A 9,952-nucleotide genomic window follows, 5' to 3' on the forward strand; every position below is an offset into this window, starting at 1 on the left:
TATTTTCACTTTTTTGAAAGCCGAGTGTCGGGGCAGTCGTTTAAGGTTCAAATGGAAAAAGGGTGGCTTTATTGTCTGTCACTCTACAACCAAATAGTCAAAGAAGAAGAAAAAAACAAAGTAGCGGGACGGGGAAGCGGGGTCACGGAACAGCGGCCCCACGTCCACTTTTGTCCCTCATCCAAAGAAGCTCGGGGCCTCGGGAGAGGGCGATTGGGCGGCCAGAGCCAGGTTGACCGTGGCCAAGGTCAGGGTGGGCAGGAAGGACAGCCCCATCCCAAAAACGCGGACGCTGCTGCCCCGGGCGGCCGCCGCCCAATAGCCGAACCTGGACGGGAGCAAAGGCGGGTTAGGCCGGGAGGCCTTGGCTCAATTCCGCTCGTTCCCCCCGTCCCCCCGTCCCGTCCCGCTCATCCTAACCGTCCCAAGGCGAAGAGGAGGGCCAGCAAGGGCACCAGCTTCAGCTGCTCCTGCCTCAGGTAGACGGCCGTGACGGCCAGCTGCGACAAGTACATCAGGAACAGGCCGGCCGACTCGCCCGAGTACCTCCCGTGGAAGTTCAACTCCTTGCCGCCGTCACGCTCCTCCTCCGTTCCACCCGGCGGGGGCCGGAGGCGGAGACGCGCCACGCCCATGGCCAGCCAGCCTGGGAAAAAAAAAACAACCAAAAAGTGTTAATGCCAGAGCGGAACTCAAACGCGGGACCGGCGGACGGACGAGCGAGGCACCCGAGACCACGGGGGCGGCGGCAAAGACGGAGCAGCGCATGGCGTAGAGCATCCTGAGGGGGGCGCCGCGCAGCACGGGGGCGTCAAAGGGCAGAAAGACAAAGCCCCCCCAAACCAGGAAGGGGAAGAAGAGGGCCGCCGTCACCAGAGACACGCCCGCTTTCAGGAGGTCTCGATGGGCGCAGCCGCGTCCACCTGAAAAGCCGCCGGTCTCGTCAACGGCGGGCGGGCGGCCGGGAGGGAGTGAGGGAGGGAGGGAGGTCGTTTACCCTTTGCGGGCCAGTCTGAGACAATTCTTTGGGCATCATCACACGTTTCCCAGCGGGCCGCTGCCGCCGCCGCCGCCGCCGCCTTCTTTGCCATCGGGGAAGCCTCCTCGTCGGACGACGGAGCCCACCGGTCCATGCTCGCCTGCCGACGAGAAGGCGCGGAAGTTAAGGGTTAGGGCTTCTGTTTGTAAAAAAATAATAATAATAATAATAAAAATAATAAACAATTTCTTTTGTCCAGCCTTCCCGCTTGAACGCTTTTTGGTGTCGGCAAGAGTCGGCGACCCGAAACCCAAAGAGTGGCCAATGCGAGGACCGTCCGGTCTTGTTTTCCACGTCCGATGCGACACACCTGAATCCCATAAGGGGCGGAGTCTCGGCCTCTCCGATCATTTAATTCAGGTGAGCTTAGAGGACACGTGGACAACAGACTGGATGGAGGTATTCCGTTGGTGACCCAAGGTAGGAAACGTATAGCCTTGTCTGGGGCTTGTCTAGAAATGGCATCGTTGGAAAGTGTAGTATTGGCTGCGGAACAGACCGGAACGGACCGGGTCGGGCCGATAAGGGGAGGGGTTAAAGTACGGACCCCGGGGTCTTCGCGCGTTTGACATTCCCTCGCCAATGACGCCACTAGGCGGAGGGGACTGGGACATCGCCGACGGAAGTTTGACTCCCGAGTGGAGCCCAAGTGGGGACTTGCCTGACGTTGATTACAGACCAAAGTCCACGCCAAACTACTACGTGGGTGTCTTCAACTGACCTGTTGCGACGGACAGAGAACACAAGGGCCGGCGATGAAGAGGAAGAAAGAAAGGGGAAAAAAAGGTCCGGCTGGCTCGTTTGTTGAAGACGCGAGCGACGCTTGTCTTGAGCTCGTTTGCCGGCGTGGCAGGTGAGCGACCTGAGAACAACTCTCCTGCAAAGCGGAAGCAGACTCTTGCTTTCAAACGACGACACCAATGCACTTGCCCCTCCTCCCCCTGACTTTTACGCCTATGTATACATTGAGTGAGTTCATTTTCAGCCCCAAACGTGGCAACAAATAACGTGGTTTCTTCCTATTTGTCTTCCGATCTCCTCAATGGTGCTTGCCGTTTAGTGTCTTTGTGCACTCTTGAGCCGGCTCACTGACTTTCATTTTTTTTCATTTTCATTTCTTTGTATATTTTGGGTGCAGAATATGACATGCTGCCTCGATCGTTTCTGTCGTCAATAAATGTGGATCTGTTTTGATCAAATAAATTTGCCAGGAGGAGAGAAGGCTCCATTTGGGTTTTATTGCTTCACCTCGAACGTTTAAACATGGCTTTATTCATCGGACCGTGTCATTGACGTGGAGGAAAAACTCGATTGAATTGAAGACGCAACAAAAGATCCGGATTCGAGTAAAGAGGCTAAAGATAGATCGTTCCTTCTCAGAAAAATCGCCATTTGTGGATGTGACTTTTGCGGCAGCAACCAGAAGAAGGAGCCGCATTTAGTCGTTATTTCTTCACGTGACCGCCGAATGGGCTTGGGAGGGGGGGTGTTGTCTGTTTGGAAGGCGGCGGCAGCGGCGGGTTCCACGTCATCCAAAAAAAGGTGGAAGTGTCGCGGCACTTCCGGAAAGCGGCCGGCTGGCTGTCCGGCGTCACGTGACTCCAAGCTCGTCCACCGCCCATCACCCCCCATTGGTCCGTAGCGCCGGCGGCGGGCTGAGCTCTGATTGGTCGAGCGACTGTCACTCCCGCTCCGTCTCCCCGCCCCGTTTCCCCGCCTCTCCGGCTGCCTAAGACCCGCCTTCTTCCAGACCGCAAGGCGCTCGCTGGCTCGTTCTCCTTCCTAACTGTTCACGTCGGAAAGGAAAAAGAGCTCGGCTGGAGCGGAGATTAATCGATCGATCGATCACCGATTGGCTCATTACGCGCGCTCGCTCGCTCGCTCGCTCGCTCGCTCGCACGCGCACGGACGAGCGGCGGGATGTCCCGGCTGCTGGAGGGGAAGAATAAAGACAAAATGAAAGACAAGATGAAAGAAATGAACGCCAAGGTGAGCCCCCCACCCTTCTCCCTCCCTCCCCTAACCACCGAACGGACAAAAAAGAAGGGGGAAAAGGCAGGAGTCCATCATCGATCATTGCTGATCAGTTATTGGCTCCCCGGAGTTTGAATGAGCGACTTTGTGAGGCTGTTCCGTTTTTCTTGGTCTTTTTTTCCCTTCTTCTTCCCTCTCCCTTTTTCCCTTCTTCCTCCTCCCTTCTTCCTTCCTTCCGTCCTTCCTACCATCCTATCTTCCTTCCTACTTGCCTCCCTCGTGTCGATTTAGTCTCCCCCCCCCCCCATTTATCGCTTTGCTTCTGTTGGTGATCGATCCGCTATCGGAAGACGGCTTGCTCGACCGACCGACCGATTTGCGTCTGTCACGCTGGCCGCGCGTGCGTGTGTGCGTGTGCGCGTGATTGTAAACAACTTGGCGGAAATGTTGGCTTTGGGGGAGAACAAATTGTGGGTTTGTTTTTCTTTTCTTTTTTTTTCCACCACGACGGCCGAGTTTGCCCGTCCTGTCGTACGCGTGCGCGTGCGCTCGTGCTCGTGGCGATCAACGTTTGGCGATTGGCCGCGCACGTACGTGCGCTGCGCGTCCGTTACACGCACGCAGCGTGGCCGGCGAACCGCTTTGTCCTGCAGAGGAAGTGAGCGGGCGGCCTGACTGGCTGGCTTGGCCGAGGGGGGGAGGGGACGGTACGGGAAACGGAGGGGCGGGGCGTCGCTGGGCTGCGCACGCGCGCCTCTCTCGAGCACCAGGAAGTGCCGCATCGTTGTGCCAAATCGAAGCCCAAGCAGCTCCAGCCAAAGTTAACGCCAGAGATGTCAACAACAAAAAGCCGATCGATCGTTCGATCCTCGGTCCCGAGAAGAATTCGCCTGAATTTGGCCTCATTTCCCTCTTGTCTTGTGTGACGAGTCGCCGTCAGCTGATTGGTCCCATAAAGCAAAACAAAAAAACAAACAAAAAAAAAAACAAAATCCCCCGATTGCCTGGCCGACTTGCGTTCAGAAAACGTGAAAAGTCTGCACTTGCTTTCACTTGCATTTTCTGAATGTCAAATAGACACCCCGTCTAGACATTGGACGTGACTGGCTGTTAAAAAGAGAGCAACGTAAAAGTGGCGGGGTCACCTCGCATCCGTGTGTGTTTTTGCTTTCTGCTCGGTCATTTGGAGTGTGTGTGTGTGTGTGCGTGCGTGTGCGTGTGTGTGTGTTGTCAGAACAAAGAGAAGGAGCGCGTGAAGGAGCGGGAGAAGGAGCGCGAGAAGGAGGCCCGCACCAACAAAGGCCACCTCTTCACCTCGCTGACCGTCTCCGCCACCACCCTTTGCTCGGCTTGCAACCGTAGCATCACCGCCAAGGAGGCCCTCAGCTGCCCGGGTGAGAAGGGGCAGTGGTTTGCTTGAAGGAAGGAAGGAAGGAAGGACGGGGAGGCGTCGCCCCGACCGCCCCGACCGTCCCGACCGTCCCGACCGCCATTTGTCTTGACTTTTTGCCTCTGACCCTCGTCCCTCTGCACCAGGCTGCACCGTCACCATCCACAACCGCTGCCGAGACAGCTTGGCCAGCTGCGCCAAGATGAAACAAAAGGTAAGGGGCGGAGCTCCGGGGACCACAACGCAATGGGGCCACGCGTGGCGTCCTTTTAGCCGCTGCCGCCGCCGCCGCCGGTGCCGGCCCTCCCTCCACGCCTATATCCGTTGACGCTCCGCAGCAACAGAAGCTGGCCATGGCCAGGAACAGCTCGGCCCTTCAGAAGGTGGCCCTGCGGACCAAGAGTGAGCGGACGCCAGCGCCCCAGTTGGCTCCCTTCCGTGGAGCCGCTCGCCTCACCCGTTTGCCGTCGGCGTTTCAGGCACCGGCGTCAAGGAGCGGCCCAGCTCGGCCATCTACCCCTCGGACAGCCTCCGCCAGTCCCTGCTGGGACCCCGACGGGTCCGCTCGGGCCTCCTCCTGTCCAAGAGCGTCTCCACCACCAACATTGCCGGGTGAGCGCCGTCCCTCTGTTTGTCCGTCCCTCTGTTTGTCCGTCCCTCTGTTTGTCCGTCCCTCTGTTTGTCCGTCCCTCTGTTTGTCCGTCCCTCTGTTTGTCCGTCCCTCTGTTTGTCCGTCCCTCTGTTTGTCCGTCCCTCCGTTTGTCCGTCCCCCCCGTTTGGCCGTCCCTCCGTTTGTCCCCCCCCCCCCCCCCCCCCGTTTGTCCGTCCCCCCGTTTGGCCGTCCCACCCGACCGGGGCTCACGACGCGGCGCGTCCAGGGCCGGCGACGACTCGGCCGGCCTCCGGAGGATCCTGTCCCACTCCACCGAGTCGCTCAACTTCCGGAGCAGGACCCTGTCCATGGAGTCGCTGACGGACGAAGGTACGTCCCCTGGCCGCCCCCAACGCTTGCCGCCCCCAACGCTTGCCGCCACCGTGGCGCGGCTTGAAAGGCCGTTTCCCCCCCTCCTCCTAGGAGACTGTTGGTGGACCCCCCTGCTGGAAGACCTGCAGTTGGAGGGTCGCGGCGTTCAGGCGGACAGTTGGAGTTTGCTGGTGGAGCCCCAGTTTCTGCAGAGCCTCCACAAGGACCTGATCAAGCAGCAGGACGTCATCTACGGTAGCACGCCCCCTCATCGCGGCGCCCTTTTCTTTTTCTTTTCTTTGACCTCCACGCCGTGGCGCAGAGTTGATTCAGACCGAGTTTCACCACGTGCGGACCCTGCGCATCATGGAGGGCGTGTACCGGCGCGGCATGCTGGAGGAGGTGATGCTGGAGCCGGGCGTGGTGCACGCCATCTTCCCCTGCCTGGACCGCCTGCTGCACATCCACACGGGCTTCCTGGCCCGCCTGCTGGCTCGCAGGAAGCAGGGCGGCGGCGACGCCAACTTTGTGGTGCCCGGCATCGGAGAGCTGCTCCTGGCGCAGGTGCCAAAGCCGTCCCCAACTCGCTCTCCGTCCGGTCCCCGTCCGGTCCCCGTCCGGTCCCCGTCCGGTCCCCGTCCGGTCCCCGTCCGGTCTGACCGCCGGACCGTCCGTCCAGTTCTCGGGTGCGAACGCGGACGAGATGAAGAAGGCTTACTCGGAGTTTTGCAGTCGTCACCCCAAGGCCGTCAAGCTCTACAAGGACGCTTTAACGCGGGACAGAAGACTGCAGCATTTTGTCAGGGTGAGTCAGCGACTTGGATCTCCCTCCTTCTTTGTCTCCCCCGTGGGTCAATGTTTTAGTCAGCGCCGTTGGCTTTTGCGCACAGCGCGCCTGCCGCGGCCCTCTGCTGCGTCGTCACGGCGTCCAGGAGTGCATCTTGCTGGTCACCCAGAGGATCACCAAGTACCCCGTTCTCCTCCAGAGGATCCTGGACAACACCAAAGGTAGCCCTATCTCTCTTTCCCTGGCTCCGGCGCTCGGTTCTGGCGCTTGGCGCTGGTTCTGGCTCTGACGGGACTCTCGGGCACCAGGCGACGAGGAGGAGGCGCGGGCCCTGGGCCGAGCCCTGGCTCTCCTCAAGGAGCTGATCGGATCGGTGGATCGGGAAGTGCTGGAGCTGGAGCGCGCCGGCAGGCTGCAGGAGGTCCAGTCCCGGCTGGACCCCCGGGCCCGGGCCGAGGTCCGCGGCGGTGGCGTCTTCCGAGGCGGGGAGCTCTCGCGACGGAAGCTCCTCCGCGAGGGCTCGCTCCTCTGGAAGGTCCAGGGCTCCAGGCTGAAAGGTGGGACGGCTGCCCTTCACCTTGGTCGGCTCGGCTCGGACCGCTCACGTCAAACCCCTCCTCTAAATAACCCCCCCCCCCAGACGTGCGCGTCCTGCTGATGACGGACATCTTGATCTTCCTCCAAGAGAAAGACCAAAAATTCACCTTTGCGTCCTTGGTGAGCGCTCGACGGCTTTAGCGTTAACCCGGGGGTGGGCAAAGGATTCCAGCGCCCGCGGCTTTTCCTTCCGAGCCATTAAGAGGACGGGTCTTTTCACCAATCTGGTCTCTTACAAGTGCAATGGGTGGAGGGCAGTCGGGTGCCTGTTGTTTTCTGCACCAACGTCATCGGTCAAAGTGTCCGTTTCCCGGATGGCTGGGAAGAAAAAGCCGTCCGGGAGCGGTCTGCCCACCCCCGGCCGGGTTATCCCTAAGCTGAGCCCTAAGCCCAAGCCGCGTTGACAGGACAAGTCTCCGGTGGTGTCTCTGACCAAGCTCATCGTCCGGGATATAGCCAATCAGGAGCGAGGCATGTACCTGATCAGCGACTCGGCCCCCCCGGAGATGTACGAGCTGCACGCCGTCTCCAAAGACGAGCGGCGCGCTTGGATGAACGCCATACAGCAGGCCTCGGGCAGGTAGCGCCGGCAATCCGTGTCGGGCGCCGTCCCGTGTCGGGCGCCGTCCCGTGGAGAACGCCGTCCCTTTTTCACCGTCTCTTTCCGCAGTTGTCCGTCCAGAGAAGACTTCCCCCTGATTGAAACGGAACACAAAGCTTTACTACGTCGCCTCAAAGGTATCTCCTTCCTTTTTGCTCCCCGTCCCGTCCTCGCCGCGGCCCGCCTTCTCTTTTGGGCCCACGACCGTGAGCGCAAATCATTGCCAAAGACGGCAAAGTCCGCCGGCCCCCCCGAGCCTGACCCAATGTTGGTCGGGGGGGTTAGGACGGCCCCGGGGGCCTTTCCAGAGATTAAACAGAAATACAAGTCTCTGGGCACGCGGATACGTACGCCGGTGTATTGTGGGATCCTTTTGACCAGCTCCATGCCTTCTGGTCCCAGCGGACATCTTGCAGAAGGACCGCGAGTTGTTGGAGCTCCTGCAGGAGCGCGTGACGCTCTTCTCGGAGCTGGCGGAAGCCGCGGGACGAGGCGGCGCCGTCGGCTCCAACGGCCCCGCCTCGGGCGACGAAGCGGGCGCCGGCGCCAGAACCTTGTTTCGAGCGGACGCCGTGTCGGCCCCTCCCGCCGAACCTCTGCTGACCGGCGCCATCCGCGAAGGTGAGGACCGTGGGCGCGTCGGTCCCTCCTCGGAGCTGACCGTCTCTCCTCCCCGACCCCCAGTGGGCGAGCTCGGCCACCTGCTGGCGGGATGCCGCATCGTCAAAGCCTCCGTCGCCAACGGCGACCGGGAGCGCAGCGGTGAGCGCCCGTGGTATGAAAATGCCTCGCCGGGAGAATAATAACCCTTGCCTGCCTGGCTTTTGTCAGACGGCCAAGTGCCCACGCCGGACGCGTGGCCGGAGCCGCCCCCCTCAAAGGTATGGATAGCCGAGCGACCACGTCACCCGGGTTAGCCGGCCTCCCGACCGGGCCTCGGTCACCAAACGTTCCTTTTGCCTACCCCTCCCCCCCGCCGCGACAGGACGCCAACGGGAACCGGCCGCAGGAGGACACCTTGAAAGAGGCAAGCCTTGGCCAAAATGGGCGCCCGCCCTAACCGCTGCTAATGGCGCGCTTTCCGCAGGAAGTGCGTCGACATCTGGTCGGCCTGAGCACGCAGCTTCACGCCCTTCAGGTGGGATGGGAGTTCCCCGTAGCGGCGGCTGGGCCGACCCCGGCCGACCCCCGCCGACCCCGGCTGACCCGTGCGCACGCACACCCCGCAGGCCGCCGTCGTTCGCCAGGACTCCGCGGTGGAGCTGCTGGTGGGGCCCGCCACCGGACCCCGCCTCTGCCGCTCGGTCTCGCGGGACACCGGCCTGGACGGCGGCGGCGGCGGTACCGAGGCGGCGCTCTTGAGGCGGCAGGTGGAGATCCTGCAAGAGGAAGTCAAGCGGCTGCGGTGGAGGGAGACGGAGCCTGGCAAAAAGGAGGCGGATCCCGCCGGCAGGAGGAGCAGCAACGGGGATTTGAGCGACCTGGTAGGGAGGGCCGCGCGGCTGGCTTCCGCCCGTGGGGACGGGGGGGCGCGCTCGGCCTCTCCGCCGCCGTGACCTCTCCGCCGCCCTGCCGGGAACAGGGTAGGAGGAGGCGGGGCAGCAGAGAGCTGGAACTCTACCCGCTGGCTCCATTGGCCACTCACGACCCGCTGGAGCAACTGGACGGCCTTCGGGAAGCCAACGAGGAGGAAGACCAACCGCCGACGCCCAAGATTTCTCCTCGCTCCGACAGCCCCCGAGGTGAGACGTGGCGAGGACGGGTAGAAAGGCGGACGCCGGTGGCAGCGCGCTTCCGCCGAGACGGACGTCTACTTGTCGTGCTTTGCCGCACGGAAAGTCTGCCCGTCGTGCTTTGTCGCCCGCGCTGACACGGCCGCCCAACTCTGACCTTTCAGACCTGCAGGACATCCCGGAGGAGAGCGAGTGCGCGGCGGATCCCAGTTAAGGCGCCCCGCAACGCTAGGACGGAGGGACGGATGGGACTTTGCTCCACGTCGCTGGCCGCGTCACCCTCGCCGGCCGCCGTTTACTTCTCGCCCCCGGAGGAAGGACGGCGGGTTGTCCGTCTTGCCGAGGGACCTTCTTGTTGGACAAAATCAGACGGACGCTCGGCTCTCCATTTGGCTCTTTTGGCTTTTACCCCGGCCCGTCGCGTGGGAACCGCCGGGGACACCAGTCAACCGCCGCCAGCTTTGTTTCTCCGCCGCCGAGCCTCCCGATCGGAGTGGACCGCCGAAGGGACGAGCGACCGAGTCGAGCGAGAGTCCGATGCTGGAGAAGTTCCCAATGAGAATTGACAGACCAAACGAGAGTGTGAGCGCTCTGGACGGCTCGCGACGACGGACGGCAGCTTTTCGAAACGATAACGGACGGCGGGCAAGTGACTCTTTTTGCTCTTGAAAAAAACCCTTCAATACAAGCAGTTATTCTTTTTGAAATGGTTAGTCGTCTTCTTCATTGATTTTGGGCTTGTTCTGGGTCAGGGTTGCGGCGGTGTCAGACCCGTCCGGCCGACGGTGGGCAGAAGACGGACGGGGGACACCGTCAATGGCTTGTCTTGTCTTGGGTTGTTAGCCAATCGCAGGGCACAACAATTGA

The 9,952-nt window shown here is 61.5% G+C and overlaps 2 protein-coding genes across 2 annotated transcripts; one reads left to right on the top strand and one right to left on the bottom strand.

Moving 5' to 3' along the window:
- Window positions 1-39: 39 nt before the first annotated feature.
- Window positions 40-1,981, bottom strand: LOC144199016 (transmembrane protein 79-like). Its single transcript, XM_077720342.1, has 5 exons — window positions 1,761-1,981; window positions 998-1,139; window positions 729-923; window positions 421-646; window positions 40-328 (listed from the first exon to the last, which is right to left on the bottom strand). The coding sequence occupies exons 2-5, from the start codon at window positions 1,131-1,133 to the stop codon at window positions 178-180; spliced, it is 708 nt and encodes a 235-aa protein (XP_077576468.1). The 5' UTR covers window positions 1,134-1,139; window positions 1,761-1,981; the 3' UTR covers window positions 40-177.
- An 806-nt stretch (window positions 1,982-2,787) lies between these two features.
- On the top strand, window positions 2,788-9,792 carry LOC144199003 (rho guanine nucleotide exchange factor 2-like). Its single transcript, XM_077720317.1, has 22 exons — window positions 2,788-3,028; window positions 4,248-4,407; window positions 4,550-4,617; window positions 4,742-4,805; window positions 4,883-5,015; window positions 5,282-5,385; window positions 5,479-5,622; window positions 5,690-5,931; window positions 6,047-6,172; window positions 6,258-6,375; window positions 6,463-6,711; window positions 6,795-6,871; window positions 7,159-7,331; window positions 7,422-7,489; window positions 7,755-7,973; window positions 8,037-8,114; window positions 8,184-8,233; window positions 8,338-8,379; window positions 8,440-8,490; window positions 8,582-8,836; window positions 8,935-9,094; window positions 9,250-9,792. Exons 1-22 carry the CDS (start codon window positions 2,960-2,962, stop codon window positions 9,297-9,299), a joined length of 2,700 nt encoding a protein of 899 aa, XP_077576443.1. The 5' UTR covers window positions 2,788-2,959; the 3' UTR covers window positions 9,300-9,792.
- The last annotated feature ends 160 nt before the right edge of the window (window positions 9,793-9,952 follow it).

This window comes from Stigmatopora nigra, chromosome 7, assembly GCF_051989575.1.
Source record: "Stigmatopora nigra isolate UIUO_SnigA chromosome 7, RoL_Snig_1.1, whole genome shotgun sequence".
Taxonomy (NCBI): domain Eukaryota; kingdom Metazoa; phylum Chordata; class Actinopteri; order Syngnathiformes; family Syngnathidae; genus Stigmatopora; species Stigmatopora nigra.

Bases quoted from the DNA above. Each gene is read 5' to 3' on its own strand.
- LOC144199016 (XM_077720342.1), bottom strand. From the start codon at position 1,133: ATGGACCGGTGGGCTCCGTCGTCCGACGAGGAGGCTTCCCCGATGGCA. The intron at 924-997 runs GTAAACGACCTC...GCGGCTTTTCAG, and splicing joins CTCAGACTGGCCCGCAAAGG to GTGGACGCGGCTGCGCCCAT. The intron at 647-728 runs GTGCCTCGCTCG...TTTTTTTCCCAG, and splicing joins CGCCGCCCCCGTGGTCTCGG to GCTGGCTGGCCATGGGCGTG.
- LOC144199003 (XM_077720317.1), top strand. From the start codon at position 2,960: ATGTCCCGGCTGCTGGAGGGGAAGAATAAAGACAAAATGAAAGACAAG. The intron at 4,408-4,549 runs GTGAGAAGGGGC...CCTCTGCACCAG, and splicing joins GGAGGCCCTCAGCTGCCCGG to GCTGCACCGTCACCATCCAC. The intron at 6,712-6,794 runs GTGGGACGGCTG...CCCCCCCCCCAG, and splicing joins CCAGGGCTCCAGGCTGAAAG to ACGTGCGCGTCCTGCTGATG.